Source organism: Drosophila eugracilis, unplaced genomic scaffold (assembly GCF_018153835.1).
Source record: "Drosophila eugracilis isolate 14026-0451.02 unplaced genomic scaffold, ASM1815383v1 contig_2154, whole genome shotgun sequence".
In the NCBI taxonomy this organism is placed as follows: domain Eukaryota; kingdom Metazoa; phylum Arthropoda; class Insecta; order Diptera; family Drosophilidae; genus Drosophila; species Drosophila eugracilis.
This window is the reverse complement of record NW_024573038.1, coordinates 10367891-10395456: the sequence shown is the minus strand read 5'-3', so window position 1 is coordinate 10395456 and position 27566 is coordinate 10367891. Positions and strand designations below refer to the sequence as shown.

The window sequence follows — 27566 nt, the reverse complement described above, 5'->3', positions numbered from 1 at the left end:
AAGAATTGGAGGCCTTAAATTGCTAGACATCTCGGGGAAGAGAAAGACCAGCTCGTCGCCAAGTCAAACTGGCAACCTTTTAGCATAAATTTCTTCAGGCAGAGGAGTAGCAGCACGACAGGAAGTCGTCGCCAAACGCCTCCGCTAACCGCAATTTCCATTAGCAGCTCTCGATGGTATGGGTACAACATATGTGGGCACGGACAGAACGGATGGATGGATGAATGGGATGGTCCCCGAGAACATTTGACATTTTAAGGAGCGCCAAGTGAGTTGCTTGCCGAGCAGGTAGCTCAGGTAAAATACGCCACGGTAAAAGCCCCCAGACACTAACCAACACACACACACACACAGCCAACGCCCATTGGATATGTCAACTGTTTTTAGCACGCACAATTTGAGGGAAAGCCAAACACAAAAAGCTGGGAAAATGCTCTCTAAGGTAACATGAATATATAAACGATGGACTCTAACGCTAAAATACACAGCCAAGAGAGATTGCCAGCCAACCTGCTCCAATTCCAATTCCCCTAAGCCCACACCTGTGGTGGGAAGGTCTCGTATTACGAATGCAATGTTGAAATAGAAATTAAATGCCGGGGAAAACCGCATTTTAGACAAATGCCAAATACAGGGATCGCACACTCCCGTATCAGCTTTCAGGACACTGAATTCGGGTTTCCACCAGCAGCATCCCTTGCAAGGAGCAGGTAATACTCCGAATCAACCACAACATGTACACCTACTTCCTTTTTGTCACCTGAGAAGTTTGCCAAAATGAAAAAACACAAAAACAGAAAAAACGCGCCACAATGCCAAGGAAGTTGCGGCTTGAACAGGAACCGAGCCAAAAACCGAAGGAGAGGAAATGCGGCCAGATCGAAGATATAGATAAGAAGTATGTTAAGTGCCCCTGGAAGGCGATGGATTACCGATAAGTTCAAGATACAGATACAATTTGGTCGAAGCCAAAATGTGAAATTAGCGAACAAAGCGGCTAAACCGAAACGTTAAGTAAAGATTGATCTAGATTTCCAGGCCAAGATCAACTGTTAAAGATTATCTTTGATTTGGATTGGGGATTCCGACTTGTATCCTATTCTCAAATAATGAGATCCTGGAACTTATTAATCCCATTCCCCTTCTTACCATAATTTTCTTAATACCAAACCAATTTCCTTTTCCTCTAAAAGCTCACAGTTACGAACTCTTCCACGTATTTCCATTTCTCGAAAGAGAATGAGCTCACAAATCAAACTCCCATTGCGGTGGACAGTGGACATTAATTACAACTCAGTAGAGCGCCGACAATAGTCCTTGGGAGCCATGTGCGTACCCCCATACCCGGACCATCATCGAATGCTTTTCAATAAAAGTTGTTCCAAATGGTTGCCGATAAAGGCAGGCTGAACAATTGGCCAACACAAAAAAAAAAGTGGAGGTCGAAATTACAGCGCACTTTCGATTGCAAAGTAAAGAAGAGAGATGGGTGTTGGCCAAGGCATTTGTCATGAGCATTTCGCAAGCGGGCCAAGAGGGTCGAACAATTAGTATACGCCCCCGAGCTGTGTGGAACAGTTCTGACACTCTTCTTACACCTGGTAATTGCTCCGCAAAAACGTCATGTAATTTTTCTTTAACGAATCTCAAATGACTTTGCGACCTTTGTCCCTGCCGCCTTGGCCTATTGTGTTGACCAGAGACTCCTGTGGTTTGTGGCCAGCTGCAAGTGTGTGAGAAGAGAGGTCCTGTTAAAAATCAGCTTGCTCTATTAAAACTGCAGCGACATTTATGGCCTTGATCTACAGAGAATTCTGGCTTTTTTCTTGGTCAACTTATTGGCCCTGGAATTGGTCCTTGATGATTAATGTTGCTGTTGCATCCCATTGGAAAACCATTTCTGGCAAATTCCTTGTCAGTCAGAGTCTTCTGTTTCTATTCACGCATTGTGACCCTGAAGGCGTTGGGCACCTTTCAGATCCTTTGTCCTTGGGTCAGCACCTTTTCTTTACACCTTCGAGGCGGCAAACTCTTTTTGGTATTCCATAATTCTCTTACAATGAGCCTCGGATGACTTTGGAATTGTTTGTTTGCCAGCAGCTGAAATTGGCTTGCAATGGATCCAAAGAGAAGATCTAAGGATATATTTTGATTGGACTATTCTTGTCCAGAAAGTTCTTTACAAAGATCTTTTTTCACACATTCAAAAGCAGTTTTATTATTACTTTTATTTAAGCAATTTAAGCCAATTCATTTGCTAAATTTACAATATCTAGTTTTAGGGATTTACAAGGCTTTTTAATTTAAAAAAAAAAATAAAGAAAATTGCATTATAAAAGGTTTCCTTTATCTTTAAATCCACAATTTAAACATTTTCCCATAGAACGTAAGCCTTATTTAACCTTAATCAAAGTGCTTAAGTGTTTTCCTTTACAACTTTCCTTTTTCTTAATGGATTTTTCATCTTTAATCCCTACCCCAACCCCAATATATTTGTTTAGTAATATTGCACACTTTGTGGGTCAGCAGTGATGGTGATGCCTACCCTATAATAAGCAACTGTTTAAGCACTTACCCCATCATGGTAAGGGGAAGATTTAACATTTTGATGGATTTTCAATAAGGCCCATTCAGTTTGGGAATCACTTGGCCTGATGACATGCCTCATTATTATTATTCGCCAGGGATCCGCTTTCGCAAAGGGTCCAATTAGAGAGTGCAAGATGAGTTTAAAATTGAATTTAAAATGCATCAGGCTGTTTACCGTAATAATATCGACACATTTATGGGACTCTCCAATCGGCTCCACTCCTGTCCAAAATTCCCTTGACTCCCTCGAGGGCCCAATTCAAGGTGATCTTCGGTTCCAGTCCAGGTGCTATACCTTAATGGGCTTTTGTTTTCTGATGACCGAAGCCTGCGGCTGCTTCCTCAATGCATATACGATGCTCCTCTGCCTCCTCTTTATGGCCAACTTAGTTGGACGGATTTTTTTCTTATCCCTTTAAAAGCGGACAGATGTTTTTTTGCATAACTACAAAATGTATTCCTTTTAGTGGAATCGCTTGAAATAAATCGCAACGGAATTTGTTTCTCTTTTATTTTAAAAACACTCTCGTTAACTTACTTAAGTAAATCAATGGTGACAAATTTGTTTTAAGAAGTTCTTTTTTCATAAAATAGTAAGAGGAAATTTGAAATTTTTAGATATTTTTTAGTCAATAAGTAAGTGAGAAATTTATAATTCTTCTTTAATAATGATTTTTATGATTTAAGTCATATCTTACAGAATACCTTTTTAGATAGCCAAGTTCTGCTGCTTTAAGACCACACTTTTTAACCTTGTCGCGTTTTTTCTTGAGCTGGCTTAAATAAATTTCAAACCTGCTGCATGTTTTTTTTTTTTTGCTTACATTTTTTCTTACTCCTTCAAGGGAAGGACAGATGTTTCTGGCTTGTGCTTTTTTTGAGGGCCATGATTTTTTTATCTTTGCCATCCTCCCGCACTGAGTTAACTGATATTGTGGATGCTTTACTGTTGTGTGTGGAGCTGCAGAGCTATAGAGCTTGAGAGGTGTACCTGCAGTCGATGCCTTTCCGTGCATCTGTTATCCTGACAGCAGGACTCACCTCACCCGCACACTAGGGAGGTAATCGATCTCATGTGGTTTATTTACATCCGTTATTGAAATTCACTTTTCGCTCTTGCTTTTGTTTTTATGAATTGGCTTTGTATGGCCATACCTCACCACCCTCCCCGGAAACACCCTTCCCCCCCGTGCTCGTATTGATGACAATTGCAGTTTTTGGCATGCAGCTGGGCACATTTACATCCGCTTGTTGTGTGCGCCTTTTAACAACAGATTTTTTGCGCTTCGCTTTTCCTTGCTTTCTTTTCTTTTCTTTTTTTGTTTTTTTCTCATTTTGAGGAATACTCTGTTTTTTATTTGCAACAAGCGGAAGTGAAATGCTTCCCGGTGCTTTAATATTTCAGTGAGGAGAATAATGTGTTCGGTGATTTGGGAAATGATAAATGCAATTTTTATTTGCCCAAAAGTTGTGCTGGGTAGGGTTATAAAAATATTGCATTAGCTTTGAATAGTTTAGTTTTTAATTCAATTTTAACCACATGGTTTAACATTTTTTATCAAAAGCAGTAGCCTCATTATATTTGGTTCGTTAAGCAGGTCTTAGAAAATATCCTATCTTTATTTTTTAAACAAAGTCATACCCAGCAAGACCATGATAAGTCATTTTTATCTGACAGTTAACCAGATAAACATGAATATTTCCATTAAAAAACTATGTTAGATAGTCAAGGAATATGACTTTAGGGGAAACTCCGTCGAAATGGCTGTTCTTAACTATGAAATTCTCACCAACAAACACACCTTTCAAAATGTAAATGCCAAGAAGACATTTAATAACGAAACCATTATGTAATCTTGGTGCGCTCATATGCTTTATGGAGCACATCGGCAAGGATATCAAATTGTATCCACAAGTCCAATTTAATTATAAGCCAGGCAATGCCCATCAAAGTTCCGATCCGTTGCAGGTGCAAATGCAGAACCTTCGCTGACTGACCAGTCAACAGTCGTCAGCGATCCGAGCTCATTTTCGGTTCCACATTATTATTATCCACGCTCGGCACAGTCCGGTTTCTTTCTTTTTTTATTCGTTGGGAAATGCCGCCGCTCTACAATTCATTTGCAAAGCGTATCCAAAAATGCTGATGGGATTATTATATGTTGCTGGTTGATCTGGGACTGGTAATGGGAATGCGACTTGGAAGCGACTGCAGGTGGAATATCTCAATGACCGGGCAGGTCTTTATCTCCTTAATGCCGTGGATTGCTTTGTGTTTTTGTTTTTTTTTTTGTTTCTTCTTCTGCCCCTACATTTCGGCTTTAAGCCTTAATTTATGTATTAAAAGTTAGAAATCCGTGTGGACAGGTGAATTTTCGTTGCCTTCACTTCTCATCCGAGGTTCTGCCGAGAGCAAGGTGTAATTTGGAAGGTATTGAAGTTGTTCATTAATAATGCGGTGGGATATTAAAGGAACAGGTATGTGTGAAGAATTTATTGGAATGATAGCTATGCGATAGGAAAGATAGATCAATGGAGAAGAGTTGAAGTAAAATTATTTTCCTCAGCGATTTACTTAGAACACTACATTAGCCTTCGAAACTAGACTTTTAGTTAAATATTTAAGTACAGTATGAACTTTACAGGCACTTTCACATATATACATTTTTAAAATAAAACGTGAGAATATCCCGAGGATTAACTATAGATATATTGAAAATATAATAATAAGCAAACTTCCCCTAAACTCTGCACTGTCCTTATCATAAATAATCCCCCCATGAAAGGTGTAAAAAACCGAAAAGCGGAAAACTTAATACCCAAAAACGAAATAATAGGCAAAACCCAGCTCATTGTCATTCATCATATAAATCAGAATTCGCAGACAGACGGTCAGGACATAGAATTCGAACCAGGAACCAAAACGTTCGATTGTATGCAAAAACAAAAAACAAAAAACAAAACAAAATAATGAAAACGGAATCGAATGGAATGGGTTTTTGGTATGGTCATGGGTTTGGTGTGGAATGCCGCAGGTGGCCGCCAGCAGTGGGCCTCTGTCGCTCGCTTTTCAAGTGTTTGCCATTGCAGTTGGACAAATTTACATGCGCGCCTCGCACACAATGAGACAGCGGACGACCTGACCAGGTAACCAGGTAGTCGTGGTCCATTCTATAGTGCACTTGAAACAAAAAAGGGGGTGAAACTGATTGAGATCGATCTGATATATCTAACATAGGAATTTAATTAGAAATCAAAAATACGTCCTTAATTTCTATAGCCATTTGATTTGAATTTCATTAAAATATAAGTTTAAGACTGAAATAAATATTTTTCTGAGTGCATTAAGAGCTGAAGGCTGCAGAAGCAGCTACCTGGAATGTCCGACACTGGGACACACGTCGCTATTCAAATAGGTCGCCGACCGGCGGCTGAAGGCAGCCAGCAAATGCAAACGCAAAGGCAAAGGCAAACAGAAACGCATCATTTAAATGATGGAAAATGCAAAAAGGATGCTGGGCCGTGTGATTTCCGCTCTGGACACTGCTTTTTATCCTTTGTGAGTGCGGGAGTGCGTGAAAGGTGTCCGCTTCTTTTGTTCGAAATATATTTTAATTAAATGGACTGAGTTAAGCCCCATGGCCAGGGGAAATAATGGGTGAAATGGATGGTTGGTTGGCTGAATGACTGCAGAGGCAAATCAATCAATTCCTGCCAAATGCGGTCAAAATGCAATGCTCAATTAAATAAGCCATAAAATGAAATGCCAAAGAGCCTATATAAAACAATCACTTTGATGTGGGAACTACGGATTCCGAAACACACAGGTTTAAAGTTAAAATTCGTTGCATTGCGTTTTTAAAAGCTTTTTGGTTCGTATAAATTTCCAAGTGTTTCTGCTATTACCAATTTATTTTCTAATTGGAAAAGTGCGAAAAGATTGAATGCTAATCAAGTGAAACGTCAGACTAAAAGCCCCAAAAAGTTTGGGAAGTGTTTTTAGAAAGCATGTTAGTAAAAGGTAGATACTCTAGAAATTTAAAAAAAGCTCCATGAAACTATTTCTCTACTTCCACCAAATGCTAAAAGAATTTGTATATTTAAATTAAATGGATAAGTAAATCAACCCGATACTTAAGCAATTTATTAAACGATTTTACTTGAAAATGAATTATTGATCTTCAATTTTTAAATAGTTTTTATAACTACCTCCAAGACAACCTTATTGACAAAACCAACATTCTCGTATAAGTGAAGGGAGTGCGAGGAATAGGTGTCAAAAAGTTCCGAACAGCTTCTTTTGAATGCTAAAACTACATAGCCAAAAAGGTCTACTATCAAAACCAATGGCAGGTTGAGTGCAAAAATGCATTTGCATGCTGGAAGCACTTTAATTCTGGTGCTAAACTAAAAACGCAAAACGTTCAAAAAACGACTAACGAGCACCCGGGGATCCTGTCACCTTTTTCCACAGGTGAATGGGCGGCAGGGGGGCATGGCTCATTTGCATGCGATTGAAAAGCGCGCGGAATCAAAGTGCTTGATATGAGAGGGGGTTAAAGGAACAAAAAACAAAACAAAAACAACCAATTGGCTGTGGATTTTTCCGGATGCATGTGAGTACGGGATGCTGGCTAATTAAAAGCGCATCAAAAGCGGACAGAATTTGCATAGCAAACGAAACGAAACGTTGCGAAAATTAAATAGAAATTGTTAGTTGCACTTTTTCCTTTTCACTTCGTCAAAGCTGCCAATGCCAAAAAAGTTTGTCATGAATAGCTGTCGTTAAAGGAGCGGAATTACGAAAGGGAATTCTGGGCTGGCAGAGCCACAGCGAATCGTCCAATAAATGTCAGCGGAACAAACTTTGTTTGCCAACTATTTTTATAATTAAACAAACTGATTGTGATAAGTAGGAAACTGAATGTAAAAGTTATTCCAAGAGCGGGACCCAAAGGTCCGGTCATAAATTGGGCAAACGTCAAAGTTAGCAATGTAGTACTTGTTCAACAAGCCCTTGAAACAACGCAAGGAAAAATCCAAAGCTCACAACAAGAAAACTGAATGATATTAAATATTTGCTGCAATTTACATAATTAATAGAAGTTACAAGGAAAATACAACTCGTTGATAAAGGAGATTTGGTTGGAGCATACACAAATGTAAGAAAATAATTGTAATTGTAGCTATCGCGAATCTCAAAAATATTAAATACCATTTTCATTTAAAAAAATCAGGATTTAGAGAACAATCTTGTTTTTGGGCATTATAACTTCTTATTTCTGGAAAGCCTAGATTCTGACAGCGAAATTCCACAGATTTGGAACTACTACAATACAGTTTTAAGTAACCTTTCGATAACAATGAATTTGGCACTAAAACTTAACTGTTCCATAGATTTCTACATCAATGTTTATACAATTATCCTTTTTGAAAGTCTCGATTGGTTTTAGTTCAATTAGAAACTCTAGCACTTCAATTTGTTTAAAAAGGTTTTACTATCAATATGCAGGTCTTTCGGTTATCAACAATGTACTTAGTCCTAAAGTAAACTATTCTGTGGATTTGGAGGTGCTGGCCGCCGCAGCCGCCTTCGCCTGGGATGCGTGGTGCTTCGCTACCGCCTCCTGAGCCTTGCTCAACTGGATATATCCTTCGTGGGCGCGGGATCGTAGTTCACTTTCCACACTTTTGTTGACCGACTTCGAGATGACAGACTTAATTTTCTGGGTCTCATTAAACTTGGCCTTTTTCGCCTGAATAGGTGCATCTATAAAATATTGTAGATATTATGGTATTGCTGATGATAGGATTACTTGTTGATACTCACTTGAACGGCGGGTGAAGGGAGCCTGTTTTTGATTTTTCTTTTTCTGTATGCTGGCTGGCAGTTTTGCCTTCTTAAATTTTCCCTGTGGCATACTTAGTCTTTAGTTTATCGAGAAAACAAAAATTATTATTCTATTCCGCAGCACGTTGTTTTGGTTTTGGTTAAGTGTGACCCTACACCAATTCCACGTATCGATAGCCTACCTATCGATAGTAGGGTGCTGCTAACCTTTACCATTCTATAACTACACTTGGCGCTCTTTTTAAATAAACTTTTTATTGTTTTGTTCGATTTATTTTTATTTCGATTGCTGGCTCACTTATTTGTAACTTGAATCATTTAACATATATTGAAGGGATTCCTGAAATCATAGTTTGCTTCAGCAATCCCTCCATCGCTTGCTTTAAACTAAACACAAAATTTTACAAATTTCAATGCAAAACTTAAATGGTTCGCGATAATAGATTTTAACAATAATTAACATTTAAAAGCGCTGAATATTGTTTATATGCAATTTAAGTGGGATGCAGTATCCTTATTTACGTATGTATATATATATATATGTATATATATATTTATAAATATTGTATTTGTTTATTTTTTAGCTTTTCCTCTACATGTTTGTTGTCTTTGCTCACTTGGTGATTAAACAGAGTTCTCAACGTTCGAATATTTTGTTTCTTATAAAAATCGTTTTACAAAAATCTATGCATGTGTGGGTGTGTGTGTGTGTATGTTTGCGTGTGTTTGAATGTGGGTGTACAAATAAAACAATTAACTGTTCAGTTTGGCAACAATAACGCCAGTTACGATTAAACCTATTATCACAGCGATCACCAAGAGTATCAAGATCTTGCGCCTGTAGCTCTGACGACTCCTGGCCGCCTTGGCCAGCTGCGAGGTGCCATCCTCAACGTTTGCGGCCGTCTGCTCAATATTGTTCTCGATAAAATCTGAGAAAAAACATTAAAAAATTGTAATCAGTTACATTTTTTTCACGGAAATTGCCCATCATTCTCTCCTTATTTTGAAAAACAGACAAACTCATTGTTATTACCAGTTTTATATTGCTGACCCAATCAAAAAATTAAATGAATGATAAGGGTATGAAAGATAAGTTTAAACATGACTCTGTATTTAGAGTAAACTAATAAAAAAGGTCATTCACATTGTATATTAAAAGTTGTTTCACTAACGCTTGAAAAATAATATTCAAAATATTGGAATATATATAAACATATTTATTTTCACTCTTTTCAACTAATACATTTTTTTAAACAAAAATGCATTACTTATAAACTCGATAAAGCACTGATACACTTTCGATATTATGTTTCACGAATGAATTTCTCCATTTCTACACTATTGGATTGCAATGACCCATCAGAACATCGAAACTGGAGAACACTAATTACAGTTTGTGGTTTGTCAATTTGCGGTTGCTTGAGCCCCTTTAAGGGTCTGCTTTGAAATGCATTCAGTGGCTTACTCACCCATCTGCTGCCCCTGATCGTGCACCAGTCCACTAAGCTTGGTCATGACCTGGTTGACATCGATAATATCCGACTCTATTTGTTCGACCTGTCGCCTTCGCTCGTCGAGCATATCGTGCTCTTGCTGGAGATGGGCCTGCTCCAAACGCTGTTGATGGAGCAGCTCAGCTCGGGCGTTGGCCTCCACATCCTGATCAGCAAAATGCTGGGCCTGCTGAAGGGTCTGCCGCATGGCTGACGAAATACGTCGCTGTAAATTGGAATACTTTTCGACAACCCCATGAAACTCCCTTGTGAGCTTCTCCAGCTGGAGTTTCTGCTGGCGATCACCATGACGGACTACAGCCTGTAACCTTTGCAAATCCTGACTGGTTGTTTGCACCCGGGCATTGCACTTGGTGTTAATGGTGTGCACTTTCTCTCGCAGATTGGGAAGTTCCTTTGATGTCCCTATCAGTTTTAATTGCTTCTCCAACTGCTTAGTGCTGCTATGGATCGCAGTTATATTGTGGCCAATATCCTCGCTGAGAGACATGAATTCCGTAGGACTAAACCCCGAGGATCCACCGGCGGCTGCAAAACTTACTTCGGGAGTGGAATCTGCCATAGCTCCGTAGTCACGATGGGGGCCACCTCCGCCTCCTCCTGGATTGTTCAAGGCCTGGGACATGTCTGTAAGCACACATATCTCTGTGAGTTCAAAGCATGGGTCTTAAAAAAATAGGCCGACATTTAATACCACTCTAGAGCAAACAGACAAATCCCTACAAATGATTCATTGTTGTTGTTGCTGTTGTTGTTGTCGCTAACTTATCAACATATGATGTTTGCCTGTGTACGTGCGTGTCGGTGTAGAAGTGCATCGGTGTATTGGTGGGCAAAATTTACGTGTTTTCTTCTTCGCATATGATTTGCTTCTGGGGGCGGGGGTTCTTTTAGGGCTTCCTCCCGGCTGAGGAATGCACAACCGGGATAGCTTGGTACTTACTTCAAAGCGAGTTCTGTTCCGTGGACGCACAATGTCAGCGCACAAAACCAAAAGCCTTTCACCACACAAAATACAATGATAATACAATAAGCAGAAGCAGCAGCCCACTGAGCAGTGTGACCGGAGCTTTCGGTGCGGGCGTTCTATCGATGCTGTGGGGGGCGGCTTATCGATTAATTGGGCGCCAACTTTAGTCCCCACGCACCCCAAAGGGGTTAAATTGAAATCTAAATCTTCTAAATAAAACTTTCTATAAGGATGTTGTTTACTAAAAACTTGAATTAAATTTCAATATAACAACTTCCGTTTTATACAATAACGTTTATAATTCCAGATATGATACTGAAATTCATTTCTCTATGATATAATATAGTCAAACATAATTCAAATTGAGGTTAATTTATCTAGTGTATTTTATCACTTCTATTAGCGTTTCCTTTTGGCATTTACTTCTGGACATTCAAACACAATTTTATCTATTTAATGATAATTCCCATTGATTCACTTTTCCTGTTTTAAAAGAAAACACATTTGTTACGTTCTTGGCTTGTAATTCCGTAGCTTAACGTACAGAGTGTTATGCTAAAAGGTAAAAATCCTTAAACTCCTGGTTCTTAGTGGGTCTTGGCGGCCAGACGCTTGTCGCGCTCCTCCGAGATGCTCAGCTTGACACCCTTGCCCTTGGGCAGGGAAATGTAGGGCTTGTTGCCCTTGCCAATGATGAACACGTTGGTCAAACGAGTGGCGAACACATGGCCCTGGGAATCCTTAATGTGCACAATGTCGAAGGATCCGGGGTGACGCTCGCGGTTGACAACGGTGCCGACACGTCCCAAATTCCTGCCTCCGGTGATCATGCAGAGGTTGCCTGTGGATCAAAGATAATCCAGTTAGTAAAATCAAAATATTAATGAATATTGGGCGACTGTCATTGCACGTAAAAGTTACTGGAACGACTGTGGATTGCCGAATCAGAGACCGTCGTGACAAAAAATGCTTTTGGCTTTGTCAGATTTTGAACCACTCAACTTTGATTAACGTTTTGTGGTCTTCGAACCAGCCAATGAAAATCGCTAATAACATATATTTTTCTTACCGGAATCGAACTTGATGTAGTCGGTGATCTTGCCAGTGGCAATGTCCACCTGCACGGTGTCGTTGGCGTGGATCAGAGGATCCGGGTAGCGGATGGTGCGGCCGTCGTGTGTCACCAGGAATGGGACTCCCTTAGCGCCCAGCTGGTTCTTCTTGACCTTGCACAGCTTGTACTGCAATAGAGAAAAGGAAGATTGGGTTACTTTCGATGCTTCGATTTTTCTATTTTTTTCAAATCTTGTTTATAAGGAAAAATACTAATCTTCTGATTATTATCCTTATATATTCACGTTGAAGCCTTTGTAATTGCACGTAAAAGTTACTGAAACGACTGTGAAATGCCGAATCAGAGACCGTCGTATCAAAAATTGCTTTGGGCCTCGATTTGAACCAATTAACACATGGTTGCAGGCGAAAATCGGTCTTCGACGAAGCCCACAAAGATATTAATTATATTTTCTATATACACTTTGATGCTTTTGTAATTGCACGTAAAAGTTACTGAAATAACTTTGGTTTGTCAAATCAGAGACCGTCGTATCAAAAATTGCTTTGGGCTTCGTTTTGAACCAATTGACGCACTATTTGAAACGCAAAACAGTCTTCGACAAAGCCCTTTTAATCACTCAAATCTTTTTATAGTTGGATTACAACATAAAATACTCATCTATAGGCTGATATGAAAACCACTTTTAAATATTGTATATAATACCAGTCTTGATATGAAAATATAGCTTACTACAGTGGAATTTACTCAGAGTTCACTTGAACTAATCTTTAAATGGCAAGAGTAACCTTTAGATGAAACCTCACTTAAAATGAAACCAAATCTCACCTTGGCCTCCTCGGCGGAGATGCGGTGGATGGTGAAGCGGCCCTTCACGTCATAGACCAGACGGAAGAACTCACCGGTCTTCTCGAGGGTGATGACATCTAAAACGAGTTAAGAATAACATTACTTTGGGACACATCCTTGGCACTTTAATTTAAGAACTTACCCATGAATCCAGCGGGGTAAGTGGGGTCGGTGCGGACCTTTCCGTCAACCTTCACCAAACGCTGCATAACGATCTTGGTGACTTCGGCACCGTTGAGAGCGTACTTCAAGCGGTTCCTCAGGAAGATCAGCAGGGGCAGCGATTCACGCAGCTTGTGTGGACCGGTCGAGGGACGAGGAGCGAAAACTCCTCCCAGCTTGTCCAACATCCATGCCTTGGGGGCGGCTAAACGCTTCAAATGCTTCTTGGGGCCACGCGCCTGCAAAATAATTGTGTTTTAGTTATATCCACTATCCATTACAATAAATCACGAGATCCGTTGGCAGAATTGTCAAACAACCATTGTTTTTTACTTAATTTCATACCAGATCATTGAATTTGCAACACTCACCATGTTTGATTCACTATATTGTACGGGCGATCACTGCAAATAGAAAAATTAAACCTTTAGTTTCTTGTAAACATTCAGAGCCACCGCAAAAAGCCGCATCAAATCACAGAAAATCTCCCGGACTTTGCCTCCAAATAATACCACTATTGCTTTTTTTGGACTTTCGGCTGCCCCATTCCAATACCGATGAACAATAACAAACCCTGATGGCCATTATTTTATATGATGAAAAATTACACGTACCGTCCGTCGGGCAATACAACAGGAAAAGGAAGATATTTAAGCGTAGTGTGGCCAACAGCCAAGCCAGGCGGAACGGTAAAATACTAGATTTCTACCAGCACGCAGGGTTACTTTGCTCCAGTGTGCAGAATTATTGGCGGTATTCAATTAAAAGTTGATTAAAAATATTGGACACATTTTTATTTCTATAATTCTTGCTTACTTGGGGGAGTAGTTAAAAAAACTAAATCGCAGAAAATATTAAGAAAAGAATGAATTAAAGATACAAGTGAGGTAAGGTTTTATTTAGGGTTTGCGTGTATTACAAAATACAAACAAACATTTGAAAACAAACAGCATAGTATGGAATGTACATCTGGAGAAATTGTAATTTCTTAATATTTTCGTTATTTAATTCTTTATATATGATTTCTATTTTCAAATATTTTGATTTGTCTTGTTATTGTGTAGACTGGTCTCGGCACTGTTTTCTGTACTGTGTCAAAACTATTAATTAAAATTTTTTGAAATACGTTTTTAAGAACTGAAAAAGCATTTCAATATCTGCCCAACAACTTAAACTCATAATACTACTTAAATCATAATATATACACCCAAGAGAAAATATTTCAGAATATTTTACATTTGTTTGTGTAAAACAAGCATATTTTTATTAAAAGTCTGAGCCATGTATTTTTCTGGCTGCAGCTGGCTGTCACTGCTTAATCCTCCTCCTCTTCAGCAGCTCCACCGCCACCGCCCTGGTTCTTCTTCAGATTCTTCCTCTTGACGCGGCCCGGACGGCCGCCGCCGAAGGGCGACTTCAGGGAAAAGTCGATGTGCTTCTGGGAGTCCAGACGCACTACGAACGAAGGGATGTTCACCACCTGCTTGCGCACACTGTAGAAAAAAGAATAATATCAAATATCTATTAGTAAAGGGTCACAGGGATAGATAACCATTAAACGGCGACTGTAGGATTAGGACTAAAAAACGTTCAGTGCAACTTACGCTTGGCGACCATTTGGCTTTCTGGATTGGAGTGAACGGAGTCACATGCACAATCTCAAGACGTTGAGAGCCGGTGTAAGCATTGGAGCTTGTTCGACTCCCAAGTGGTCTTACTGAACAAAACCGAGTTATAATTGAAATAGCCGGACGACGCTGTCGTCGCTTTCCCAAGCGATATTTACCGAATGTGACGCTGTCGGATCAGGACACGGGCGTGATGAATCGACTTGGCCAATCCCAACTTGAACACCTGAGTTTGCAGACGGCGCTCCAAGAAGTCCTCGATCTTCAGACCCAGCACGTAATCGAGCTTCATGCGAGACTCGTCCAAGACTCCGATACGGACCAGACGTCGCAGCAGGGCGTTACCTAAGGTTGGAAAAAAAATACATTTAAAAAAATTCAACATGGTCCCCAGATTTTTGGACACGCTACTGTGTTAAGAGCGTATTAGAACATTTTCTTGTTGGATAAACAAAACGTATCACTTACCCTGGAACAGACGTTTCTCGTCCTTTTCGTCGAGGGTCAAAAGCTCACGGGCGGCCTTACGGATCTTGGCCAGGGCATATTTGACACGCCACACCTCACGCTTGTTGCGGAGACCATACTCGCCGATGATCTTTAACTCCTGGTCCAGACGCGCCTTCTCATAAGGGCGGCGGGGAGTCACGTAGGTCTTCGAGAAGACCGAAGGTATGCGGCCGTTTACCATGGTTCCGACAATTCAATCGGTTACTGTTATGTAAAAAATTTATTATTTTTAGTTTACATACAAAATTTTCCAATTACAACCTTTCCGGAAACGCAACAAAAGGAAAAGGAAAGAAGAAGAGTGGCTAGAGATGTGCCAAAAAAAATGTGACTGCGTTCTGCGGTAGTGAATATCGTATAGCACGAGTTGATTCATCCATTTTGTTGTAACCATTATTAATCAAAAATGTTCGTTACTTTGTTGACCGTTTAAAATTAACGTGGGAAAATTAATGTTAAAATTAAGAGCTGAGAACCCAAATGAATATAATTTTATAAAAATATTATAAGCGGAAAAAAGCCGAATGCTGCAGAACTTTAAGAATAACTTAGTAATAACAAAAAATACCAGATTCTGCACGGCTACATTGGGCGCGAGAAATCGGATAACCAGACCCATAAATTATCGAAATTTGAAAATATCAGTTCCTTTTCGGTAATTTTACAATTGTGTTTATTTCCTCTTTTAGTTAATGCCTTGCAAACACACAATTCGTGCTTTAGGTATTATTAATTACATTCTGTAAAACCTACTTATAAATTAAACTGCGGCAACAATACAATTTGCCAAACGGGTTTACGCTTGTTTTTGTGTATCCTTGCTTTTTTTGTTGTTTTTTTTTTACGATTTTATACGGGAATTTATGTATTTAAAACCACTGGGGGCTAAATAGTTTTTATGGTTAATTCAGTTTCTCAATTTTTTTTGTACATAATACAAACTGTATTCAATCGCTTAATGTTGGCTCGCTAATTTAATCGCTACTGTTTTGTTTAGGCGAAAGAACTTAACGGTATGTGAAATACATACATTTTAAGAAATACAATGCATGCAGTTAATGAAATGTATAGTTGGTTTAAATGTATATTTCTATTTTAATGGCTACATACGTCTGTCTGTGAGGGCGAGTGATTCTCAATGGGGGGATGAGTGGTGGATCAATATGTTGGGGTAAAGTGGGCAATCATACTCGCACATAGTCTGTCGTTCAGTCCAGCTTCTTCATGGATTTGAGGGCACGTTCTCGCAGCTGCTTCTCTAGGTCCTCGTTAATAACCCCAGGTCCAGAGCCGCCCGGCAGCAATAGCGGCAGCTTACCCGCGTTACCATTTCGCTTGGCCGCTACCGACGAGGGCTCCTCCTCTTCATCGCTGCTGCCCTGGGAACTGCTATCCGCACGCGATTTGCCGGCACTGATCTTTCGCTTGTGCTTCTTATGCTTCTTGCTTTTCTTGCTGTGCTTCTTGTGTTTCTTATGCTTCTTCCGTTTTGATGAGGACTCAGAGTCGCTTTCGCTTGAGTCCACCACCTTCTTGGACTTCTTTCGCTTCTTTTTGGGCACATGATCGTCTTCGGAGTCACTGTTACCGTTGCCTGCCTCTCCAACTGTCTCTTCCCGACGCGTCTTCTTATGACTGCGCTTCCGGCTGCTCGTCGACTCTTCATCACCACTAGATGTTGCAGCCCGCTTAGGCTTCTTATCTGAACGTCGCTTGTCCTTTTCCCGATCTTTCTCCTTTCCTTTCAAAGCTGTCACCTCTTTTACTTTTTCTTTTTGTTTCTGTAGCTTTCTCTTAAGCCTCTCATCTCCGCTTGAATTGTCCTCATCGTCACTCTGCTCACTGCTGGAAGAGCTCTCCGAGCTGTGTCGTGATTTTTCTTTTGTTTTACCCTTAGACGCATCCACATTAGATGGCTGCTTCTTACGTCGCGGCTTTTCCTCGCTATCATCGCTGTCTGCGCTACTGTCTGAGCTGCTACTCTGGCTCTGGTCGCGGGATTTCTTTGGTGGCACCGCCGCCGCTGCCTTGGCTGCAGCGAGCCGTTCGTGAGGCTTAAGGAACGGAGATGGCGTGCGGGACAGGCTGGCGTAGCTGCTGCGCTGTACAGCCGGAGCCTCGTCTAACACAATGATGGTTTCTGCTGGCTTGGCTTTTCGTTGCAGTTCTTCACGACAGAGATCGATGGTGTTTACTGACGGTCCAGTGAACTCAACTGAGGAGCGTCCTAAAGGAAATTGTGTACATTTTTTTACTTTCCTTAAAAGTGTACTTTATTGGTTATCACTTACCAATTGGACTATCTCGTTTGAGACTGCGCCGCGAACTAGACCGACTACGACTTCTCTGACGACTTTGTCGACTGTGGCTGCGACTGCGGCTACGTCCGCGATTTTCGGGCGGACTCAGGCTGCGCTGTCGTTGCTGGCGTCCACCCCCTGAGCTTCCCGATGACGAACGTCGATTTCTAACAGGTGGCGGGTTGTCCCACCTATTCATGTGACCACCGCCTGGTGAGCTTCGCCTTTCTCTGGAGTTGGGGCGACGATCTCGCGAATTTCGACGCTGCTGTGGTGAGGAGAAGCGACGTCCAGGACCCGGATGCGGAGAGAATTGCTTGCGGAACTGTTGGTTTTGCTGCATCGGCGACTGACGGTGATCGCGATTATAGCGATTCTGCTGCGGCGATTGGCGTCTGTCGAAACGACCCATCCCACCGCCACCACCACGCCCTCCACCGCCAGGACTATGCCTGGCCTGCCAATGGATGCGTCCGCCACCTCTGAAGTTGGGTGACCCACCGCGATGCTGCCACATCTGCCGATGCCCACCGCCTCGGCCACCACCACGTCCGCCGCCTCTGAAGTTCATCATGGGCGACCGGCGACGATTGTTGAAGCTGCTTGAAAATAGGTCATCAAAAAAGAATTAGACAAAGTTAGAAAGTCTGGTAATAAGACACTTACCGTCTTGGTGATCTAGAGTACCGCATGGGCGAGCGGGACAGACGACGGGATCTTGATCTACGACGAGAATTTGATCGTTGAAAGCGGTTACCACCACCTCCACCATTGTCCTGTCGCATGGGACTGCGTCCTCGTGGTGAGAAACGTCTACCCCCTCGACGACCACCGCCTCCCCCGCCAAATTGCCGGCCGCGATCATTCCCGCGCTCCATGGAACTAGCTGAATCACCTCGATTATTGCGGTACTGCCGCTTGTTCTGCACACTATTTTTGTTCCGCCGATGCTCGAAATGATCCTGGTTACGCTCCGGAGATAGGGAAATGCTGCTGGACCGACCACGTCGGCGACTGCGTCGCGACGAGCTGCGCGATCGTGACCTTTGGGGCTAGGGAGAACGGGATCGGCTGCGTACTGAACGGGATCGAGACCGCGAACGGGATCGCGATTTGTCCTTGGTGGCCGGCAAAGGAGACGACTTGTCAGTTGAGTGACGGCCGTTGACAGTCTTGGCGGGTGCGGGCTCCACTGAGCCAGTCTTTTTGGCCGAGGCTCTTGAGCGGGATCGCTGAATAGAACGTGAACGTGGCCGCCGGCTATTGCGTCGCTCCCTAGAGGCGGGACGGGCGGCCGAGGAGGAGCCGCGCTTGCGGATCTTGGCCGCTGCATTGGCTGCCGCTTCTCGGGCGGCACTGGGTACTGAACCGTTGTTATTAGTTGGCTTTAATGAGCGCGATCTAGAGCGCGAGTTAGATTTTGAGCGCTCACGCTGGCGATCTCGGCGAGAGCTACCTCGCTGGGAGCGGGAACGAGAACGGGATCTTGATCGGTCCCTCTGCCGCTGCTCCTCTTCCCGTTTGAGTATCTCGTCCTTCTTTTGCTGAATAAACTCCGCCGGAATCCCCGAATCGCTTTCCTGGGCGGAGAGAAGTAAGGCCCACAGCTCACCCATAAACTGCCGGGCATTGCGTCCATTAAGAAAACCCGTCATATTAATTTGCATCTTCTTGGGGCACGGATACTTTTCCTCCTCTAGCTGATTGTATACAAACTCCACCACTACGTCGTCCTCGATGTGCAGGATATCAGTGATCTTCTTGCTGATCCAGGGACGTAATACATCCAGTTTTACCTTGGACATATCCACCCGTTTGTTTAGGCAATCTCCAAACTTCATTTGTTTCATCAGTTTCTTCTCCTTGTCGCTAAACCGCGTATCCTGCTGTTGGTTTGTGCCCTATTTACGTTTTTGGGGGAATATAGGACATTTGCAGGATAGAGGCCAAGAAAAAAAATAAAAGCGAATGTATAATGAGGGAAACCATTTATCGATTGGTTTGCGGGGGGGAGTCGTTTGCTTTTGACTTACCGTGAACATCATCTTGGCTGCGTTTTTACGAATAGTCTTCTGCGGGAATTTGGGTGCACTGCCGCCAATTTGTGGCCAAACTTTAGGCCAGGCACATTTGTTTTTTTCGGAGTACGAGAAATCGAGTTAAAAATTCAATAAAAATATATGTAACCCGGCACCACGCAAGTCGATTGTCTACAGGAACACACACACACTTGCGCAGCGTCTTTTCACCGTGTGTATGTGTGATGACCGGGGATGCGATGCTCTTTTGCACCGATATAAACTATACGTTAACACTGTATTATTGCTTTTATCTTATGCTTCCACCTGTAGTCGTCCCAAACACCTTTAAGCAAATTTTTTAGCAATTTTTATCCACTTTTTCTTTGCAAAATATATTGAAAACGGTCTGCGACAGTGATGGGAGCAGTGACCCAAAACACGAGTAATCGGCATGAATTCTAAGCTATCGAATGCATATATCCAAAATTATCTGGCAACGCCGTGAGAACTGGGTAAGTTAAGTGGCATCATAATTTTTAATTTTTTGAATGCGGTCGTTACATTTTAAGTTTTTCCCGATTAGATAAAATTTAAAAAACTTAATCTACTTTTAGTAAAATCCTTATTTGAACATGGAATTTCAATCAGACATGCAATAGCCACAGTTTTTATGTCATTAAGATTCTGTTAGGCATAATAGCTTCCGTAAAATTTTAAAATTCTATTTTATAAAAGTATTAGACGCATTTCAACTTTAAGAATCTTTAATAAAACAAACCCAAATACAATTCGAAACGAATGTTTTTATTTTGCATTTTAAAATGCCGTAATTAGGGGTTCTAATAAATACAAACTACAAATGCACGCAGGCATTAAATCAATTTTTTGTTAAATTTAGACTTAACATTAGGATTTGATTATTTTTCGAGCAAAATTGCATTTCAATTTTATACAGCTGAAAGGGAATTAAAGGAGAATGAGAGATGGGGGAAAACATTAAATAACATTGCAAAATTGATTTCGCTACAAAAAATAATTCCTCTTTTTAAGTACACATTAATTTAGCCAGCCAGCCAGCTCAGCCCAGCTCCGCTACGACCCAAAACTCGCTCAGTTCTTTTGGTTGCTGTTGGTGTTCCTGGTGGTTACCGCCTTTTCGTCCTCTTTTTTCTAAGGTATCATATTGGGCTCCTGGGCTGCGCCCGTTGAATACTTGGGCTTGCACACACATCCGCTCTCTACCAGCACGTAATCTTGGCCAGTCAGCGTCACCGGACCGAGGGGAATGACCAAGAACAGATAGGGAACATAAGTTTGCGTACATTCGCCTCGAACCACATCACACTCAGAGGATCTAGAAAAGATCAAAGAAATCGTTGGACATAAATTTATTATGTTATTTATAAAAGTTATATTTTTATATATTTTTATATTTATATAAGTTATATAAACAAACGGTTACTTACTCGCACACTTCAAAGACCACCTGTTGGAGGAGATCGGGGAACTTCTGGACAATGGTCACCGGCTGTCCAGAGGTTAAGCTAACGCCGTACATGGGCGCCGTGGTGTTGTAGCGGGTCTTGCAGAGGCGCGCCGGCGTCTCGCTCTTGCATTGCTGCGCCGGCGTGGCATTCTTTAGCGATCGACCTGCAATATATCGGTTGAGATGAGATTAAGCAATCAATCAATCAATCAAATGACCGATCGTTTGGTCAATCAGTCAGTGGTGGTGCGGTGATGACCGACTTACCATAGCGACTGCTTCCGACGGCCTCGTTATTCACCTCGTCGTAGGCCCTCAGCAGAGCACTGGTGGTTATGGCGGGGTCCAGTGTGCTGGGCAATTTGCTCTGGCGGCCACGTCGCGAGTTTCCGTTCCAGTTGGAGAATGTGCGCGCCACGGCCGCGCTGCAGAGATCCCAATTAGGGGGTTATGGGCGTTAGAAAAGAAAGTTACTGACCGCTGACACACCTCTCCCATTTGACTCACTCACCTTGGATATGGCGCATTATTTGGGCCCAGGCAATCGAGCGAATCCGTAAGCGCATCGCCGGACAGGTACTTCAGGCCACGCCCACCGCTGCAACGGCTGGCAGGCGCATCATCGCTACTATAGCTCGGCCACAAAGCCGCGTTTGCGCAGGTGAGTGCGATACTGATGACGCAGAGAGCCGTTAGGTGCTGCAAGCGAAATGATACGGATATGGGTTATGAAACGGTCGAGAAAGATTATTCACCAAGTTAACGGAGTCTTGTCTTGTAATTGGAAAAGTTTAACTTTGCTTATAGGTGGTTATTTTAGAAGAATATAGATAGCTCTTTTTGAAAAAATGTCCAAATAATGACTCAATCTTGAAGAAGATTTAATAGTTACTTTGCTTTTTTCTTTTCTGCTTTCTATTAATGCAAAGCATTAATGAGTCACCACCATTATGGAAGAATATTGAAAATGCTTAATCTTCAAAGCCGAGTAAAAATATTTAAAAAATAATAATCCATAAACAGAAACAATTACTAGCATTAAATAACTGGGAAATATATGTAAGTCGCTTACGAGTATGTATAAGCTTTGTTAGAATAATTACACTAGGCCCGTGCGGATAACGGATAGGCGGTCGAGGGAACTGCTGTGTCATACAGAAAATACAACTAGTCTGTGTACTGCTGTTCCGTAAGAGTTGTAACGTGTTTTATGGCCTGTCGTTGAACCGATGACCCTGACCATGGCCCCGTGTATATGTTCTTGTCTAGTATCTGGCTGGGGACTCCACAGAGTTCTGGGAAAAGACTTAAAAGTACGCCAACCACTGCAGACGCAGACGATAGCCAGTTACAAGGGTTTTTTCTCGAGGGGCTCAACCGATGAAAAGTTTCTATTTTCACATACTTGACCCGCTTAGCCCCGAAATCCATAAACAAATTAATTAAGCTCATAAATAACCATCTTGCTGGGCATCGCACGTGAAAGTAAAAACAGAAACAAGAAACCCACATTGAGAAGAAATGTTAATACATACAGCATTTTTTCAACGGCATGGCATGCAAAGCTGACTTCTAATATGGTCTGAACTTTTTATTGCCTCTTCTTGCGGTTTTTATTTAGCCGCTCGCATGTATTTTCTTTCACTTTCTCTGTGCAGATTTGGCTGGTGATCAAGTGCCCGATCCGAGCCGAAAAACCCGTTTCGATTGAATTAAAATTGCAGCACAAAATTTGCCATTTTATTTATTTATTTTTTCTTTTATCGCACTTGACTTTCTGCTGAGAAAATCGCTGCACGTACGAGCATGCGAAACGATAATCGTAGCGTTTCTTGCAGCCTTTGTCCGACTGTCAATGGCGGAATACCGAAAATATTTCTTAATTGATATAAATATTTTCTTTCTACTATTATTGTTTTGTTTGTCGGGCATTGGGTTCGCACATTTGGTAAGTTTGTTAGCCGACTTTCTTTTCAGTTAGACATCTGACAAAACTAAAAAAAACAACATCCAAGGGGCCATATTGGTCATTGCGTGCGCGCTGCGGTGGTGGGAAAAAAAATGAAAGCGAAATTCTATTATTTAATTCTTTTCACATTCATTACACGAATTTAATGGGCCTATGGGAAAGGCGCTTACATACACGTGCAGAGTGGCCTTAGAGCTTGATAGTGCAACGGTGGCCACCGCCACTCTCACCGTGCCTTTTGTCGAATTCTTCTGTGGGCTCATTAAACGCGCTTTTCTCGGCATTGTCATTTCGTTGGTCCGACTTTCCGTTTTTATGACTCTTCAGCAATTTCGTTTAATAAATGCTCGCGGTCCCCTCTTAATTCGACATTAAAGCAGACGGTACGGACCCCTTTGGGACCCGGAGAAGCCATTGCCATTTGAACCTGTCACAAGACGTATTTCTACTTGGTAATTGCCCTCTTGATTGGGCCTCCGTCTCCTAATGAGGCGACTTTCTTAGGTCTGAGAGGGTTCATTGAAGTGATTGCGGCATGACTGTACCGAATGCAAATAATTTTGATCATAATTGGTCTTTGGAAATCGGCAAATCACGCATTAATCAAAAACCCATTGACGATCCGTTGACAATTTCATTTTGCCCTGTCATTAGGCTTACATAACAACAAAAACACGATCAACAACAAAGTGCACTACATGAATTTCTATGCTCTGCTTTGTATTTGCCCGCAAGGAAAAGAGATGACTAAACTAAGCAAGAAAGAATTTAGAGATGAGAGCATGGCTCCTTTTTGTGCAATAGCGGAAGAAAAATGATGCAATTTGTATTTTAATTTTAATATACTTATTTGCATTGAATTGTATATTTTTTATTAAAATCTTTTTTTAGTGTTACATTTAAATAAAGATCGTCTACTGGGACTCACGAGAAAAGCACGGCTTGAACCAATCTCTATAAAGAACCGAAGGCAGCAACAAACGGCAAAAAGAGACAAAGCGTCGAGCAAAACTGTCAAGAGCAGCGGCTCTGTTCGTGGATCAGGTGCCGTTATAACGAGGTTAACGACCCACATCGCCGTCTCCCTCTCTTTCCATCTTTTCCTCTCTGTCTCTCTTTCTTGCTGGGATAAACAAACATTGGCGTTTAATAACAAATGAAATTAAATTCTAACAGCTTAGCTGCACGGGTGAAAATTGGTTTCGGGAAAGCATGGCAATGACGACAGATTATTGACAGCTTACAAATAGCCGCCAGTGACTGTGACTTTGTCTGCGATTTCGATTGCGACCGTTGCACGCGATGTGGCTATAGTTGCAAGTTGCTAAGAACTGGTTTATTGATAAGCATAGCCCATAGCCCCGGGTATTCCTCTCAAAAGCCCCTGCCCGATCTTTGGCACTCGAAAGAGTTCCACATTCTCAATGGATGTCAGTGATAATGCATTGTGATTGAAACGAATCAAGAGAGAATTGTGCTTGGCCGTTGGCTTCGCTTGACTGACACAATTTCCCAAAGGCTTTTGTTCGACGATTGTGGATCAGTTGGTCAGGAAAAGCCGATGAAAAGCAAAGACCAATTGTTTGGGAGAAGCTGTCAACACTGGGTGTGTCGAGAAACTGGTAAGAAATGATGCTAAATGGAATTTTGGACTTGGAATCTTTAAACTTTTGCCATTGTAATTCTTGTTTTTTGTAGCAAATTTTCTTTAGTCATTAGTAGTCGTTAATACTTTACGTTGTTTTTAAGTTTTCCTTGAAGACCAATTATTTATTTTTCTGGGTTTAAAAGATTAATGGTCTTTAAGTTTAAAACCACCAAATAAAAAAGATAATTATAATTAAATTTATCTATAAAACGTAAGACTTGCAGTTATGCAATATTTTATAAATACTTTCTCTTAAAGACCAATTTACATCCACATTTTGCTTAATATTTGTATGTCGATTATGAAATTTTACTAAATGTTAGCTTTTAAAGCTGATGGTTTCATTTATCGATCATTATATCAACCCAAGAACAGTATTTGCGTGCAACTCTGGATGTGTTTTTGCTGGTTCTCAGCACCGTTGCGCATTAGACCGTTGTTTTATGTTGTGTATTCCATTATTTTTTTCGTTCCGCGACAGACAACAAAGCTCGATGCCGTGATAACCCCGAAGCGACAAAACTTTCAATGGGTTTTTTTCCCCGAAGAAGCAGCCGCTATGCAGATCACGTTTTCCCAGACCAGAAAAAAAGACCAGACCACAAAGCTAGAGAGAGACAGGTGCAATGGACCTGGCTTATTTCGCCCCTGAGCTATCGCCGCCCCTTTCACTCCCCCGCATTCGGTTTTGGTCGACGACAGCGCGACGCTTTCATTTTTGGACTGCGTCCATTGTCCAGATGGTGGGATCCGAATCGAATCCGAAGAATCCGTGGAAACGGGGCTAAGAGTCGGGCTTAGCTGACCAAAACTAGAACCGGGGTATTTTAATGACCATGGAGGTTGAAAGAAGAGATCTGCCTGCAAGCAACACTTTTACTCATTACGCTCTCGGTTTTAATGTCATAGATCTAGATACATATCTTCTGGGCAGAAGTTTCACTGAATAATTCGCCTCATTATTTTCTACGTATCCAAGTACTGTTACCTTTTGGCGCTACATTAAAGCCGGCAATTAACACAAATGCTTGACAATATTCTTAAACGTTACTTGCCAATCTGACAATCAGAACAAAGATGTTGAAAATAGTTAACCCATAACGCCGTTGTGGCTAACAGTTTATAACTCCGCTTTGCAAATAGTTATAGGCACCTAAGGTTCGCCAGTCAGACCAAAAGCCATATAACCAGAACACGAGACGCTCGAATGAGAATATTCTACCTGTAGGTTAGACCCAGAGACAGACGGCCGCAACCCATAAAAATCAAAGTATGAATATATTTAGCCTACTTTTTATAAAATTTTTATTTCGCTTTTGCCCACGGCACGCTCGGCACTCAAGCATTTAGGCGACGCTTAAGGAATCCGCTTTGAATCATCGCTACAGTGACACAAAAATCCGGTTCTTTCCATATTTTTCCTTTTAAAATTAACTTCGTGAACAGTGATTGTTGAAAGAGTTAATTTACAGAATGAACTATAATTGCAAAATGTGTTTATTGATTAAAGAAATACACAAATCCGAAAAATAACATGACACTTTCCTTTAATCATTCCTCATAACTTATAGTATATATAGTATTTAAAGTCACACTGATCATATTTGTTTCCGTATTGATTATGGGTTAAGCACGAATCGAATTGCCGAAAGAAATCCAAAACTCCATTCAAGGGAAATCGTTGACTAAGCAAATTGTTTGTGGGCGTGTTTTTGCTTTCTCGCTATCCGCTTGATTAACATTTTCATGAGTCCGAAGTCGGTCAAGTTCAGAGAGGTATTTTTGTTGGTACCTAAGGGTTCTTAGCCTCCTATTTAAGGGCTTACAAAACCTCCGTTTGTGAAAACAGACAAGTAATTCCCACAGGAATGCAGCTGCATACCGGATACACTGTGCCCAATCGCAGGGTCAGATCTCCTGCCGCATTCCTCGACCTCCTGACAGAGCCATATATCATTTGTAACCATAAGCGCGACCGCTCTCTAACCCACACACAACACTTCTTTTGCCAATTTGAGTGCCAGGGACTAGACGTGAGTCGACTACCTATGTAACATATGTAGTATACATACGCATTTGCGGGGTAGAGCGCATAGCCTAGTAAAAGTTATTTGGCTAAGGCAAATTCATTAAAAATTCGTCAAGACCGGGCAAAAAGAAAGTCCAAGAAAGGTGCTAATTCATGCCATCGGCCGATCGGGCCGAAAAGAAATGGGTCGAAGTGGGCGAAACGCCAGAGCCCAGTTGGAGAATTCCCAAGCCGTCCTATCACATCCAAAGTCAGCCCATCGGAACCCAACCCATGCCATTATTCCACACCAGGCACTTAGTGGACCACCGAAGGTGTTGCCTGGCTGTGGGCTGCATGTGTGCACCTATGGCCGCACATATAGCCATATTATATGTGTTCTTTATGCCATACTGGTTTCCAAAAGGAAGACGACGGAAGACGAGAACAATGCCAAGTTCAGGCAAAATATATATATATATAAAAAAAAAACTAAAAGATGTGTAAAGCGAAGAGAAGTGTAAGAGATCTTGCAGCTGCCTCTCCTTGTGGGCGCTACGGCTTTAGTGTCTTTATTTTTTGTGCTTATTGGGGTCACTTACTTTGACAGAACTTCTACTTAAGCACCGGTATTCCATTTTGTTGCTGCGTGTGTTGGCTGGTTGGATGGTTGATTGTTGGGTTATTGGCTGTACTTGGGCACTTGAGGTGTTCTGTCTCGAACGTCTCGTAAATCGTGTCTTCTGTCTGGGACTTGTCCGATTCGAATTGGCTTTTCACTACACTTCACGAAACGATGAATATCACACGAAACGTATCGCTTAAGCCGCTGATTTCACTGGAAGCCCCTTTATTTTTGAACTCTTTGAAGACAACGCGCGTCTAACAACCGACCAACTCGAGCGCTCAACCTGAACTGACGGACCAGGTAACGTTTACCATTCCTTAAGCACTTGGTGTGTCGCTGCTGCTAATGGGATCTT

The 27566-nt window shown here is 41.7% G+C and overlaps 6 protein-coding genes and 3 non-coding genes across 9 annotated transcripts; all 9 read right to left on the bottom strand.

Annotated features, from left to right (window-relative positions):
* Positions 1-8063: 8063 nt before the first annotated feature.
* On the bottom strand, positions 8064-8883 carry LOC108114572. The gene is made up of 2 exons (XM_017225623.2): positions 8420-8883; positions 8064-8359 (listed from the first exon to the last, which is right to left on the bottom strand). The coding sequence occupies exons 1-2, from the start codon at positions 8508-8510 to the stop codon at positions 8142-8144; spliced, it is 309 nt and encodes a 102-aa protein (XP_017081112.1). The 5' UTR covers positions 8511-8883; the 3' UTR covers positions 8064-8141.
* A 106-nt stretch (positions 8884-8989) lies between these two features.
* Positions 8990-11031, bottom strand: LOC108114570 (syntaxin-12). Its single transcript, XM_017225621.2, has 3 exons — positions 10901-11031; positions 9913-10584; positions 8990-9372 (listed from the first exon to the last, which is right to left on the bottom strand). Exons 2-3 carry the CDS (start codon positions 10580-10582, stop codon positions 9194-9196), a joined length of 849 nt encoding a protein of 282 aa, XP_017081110.1. The 5' UTR covers positions 10583-10584; positions 10901-11031; the 3' UTR covers positions 8990-9193.
* Positions 11032-11434: 403 nt separating this feature from the next.
* LOC108114571 (40S ribosomal protein S4) lies at positions 11435-13696 on the bottom strand. The gene is made up of 6 exons (XM_017225622.1): positions 13628-13696; positions 13385-13417; positions 12994-13252; positions 12831-12928; positions 11997-12168; positions 11435-11768 (listed from the first exon to the last, which is right to left on the bottom strand). The coding sequence occupies exons 2-6, from the start codon at positions 13385-13387 to the stop codon at positions 11515-11517; spliced, it is 786 nt and encodes a 261-aa protein (XP_017081111.1). The 5' UTR covers positions 13388-13417; positions 13628-13696; the 3' UTR covers positions 11435-11514.
* Positions 11824-11967, bottom strand: LOC121530031. The gene has a single exon (XR_005993734.1). It is a non-coding gene; the product is annotated as a small nucleolar RNA psi28S-3327 (small nucleolar RNA).
* LOC121530029 lies at positions 12294-12436 on the bottom strand. The gene has a single exon (XR_005993732.1). It is a non-coding gene; the product is annotated as a small nucleolar RNA psi28S-3327 (small nucleolar RNA).
* LOC121530030 lies at positions 12473-12615 on the bottom strand. Its single transcript, XR_005993733.1, has one exon. It is a non-coding gene; the product is annotated as a small nucleolar RNA psi28S-3327 (small nucleolar RNA).
* A 547-nt stretch (positions 13697-14243) lies between the features above and the next one.
* On the bottom strand, positions 14244-15504 carry LOC108114553 (40S ribosomal protein S9). Its single transcript, XM_017225600.2, has 4 exons — positions 15413-15504; positions 15110-15355; positions 14800-14986; positions 14244-14506 (listed from the first exon to the last, which is right to left on the bottom strand). Exons 2-4 carry the CDS (start codon positions 15330-15332, stop codon positions 14329-14331), a joined length of 588 nt encoding a protein of 195 aa, XP_017081089.1. The 5' UTR covers positions 15333-15355; positions 15413-15504; the 3' UTR covers positions 14244-14328.
* Positions 15505-15800: 296 nt separating this feature from the next.
* Positions 15801-18508, bottom strand: LOC108114552 (serine/arginine repetitive matrix protein 1). Its single transcript, XM_017225599.2, has 3 exons — positions 18118-18508; positions 17443-18050; positions 15801-17378 (listed from the first exon to the last, which is right to left on the bottom strand). The coding sequence occupies exons 1-3, from the start codon at positions 18327-18329 to the stop codon at positions 16360-16362; spliced, it is 1839 nt and encodes a 612-aa protein (XP_017081088.2). The 5' UTR covers positions 18330-18508; the 3' UTR covers positions 15801-16359.
* Positions 18509-20342: 1834 nt separating this feature from the next.
* Positions 20343-27523, bottom strand: LOC108114473. The gene is made up of 5 exons (XM_017225482.2): positions 27186-27523; positions 21470-21657; positions 21226-21383; positions 20939-21122; positions 20343-20826 (listed from the first exon to the last, which is right to left on the bottom strand). Exons 1-5 carry the CDS (start codon positions 27219-27221, stop codon positions 20643-20645), a joined length of 750 nt encoding a protein of 249 aa, XP_017080971.1. The 5' UTR covers positions 27222-27523; the 3' UTR covers positions 20343-20642.
* Between the last annotated feature and the right edge of the window lie 43 nt (positions 27524-27566).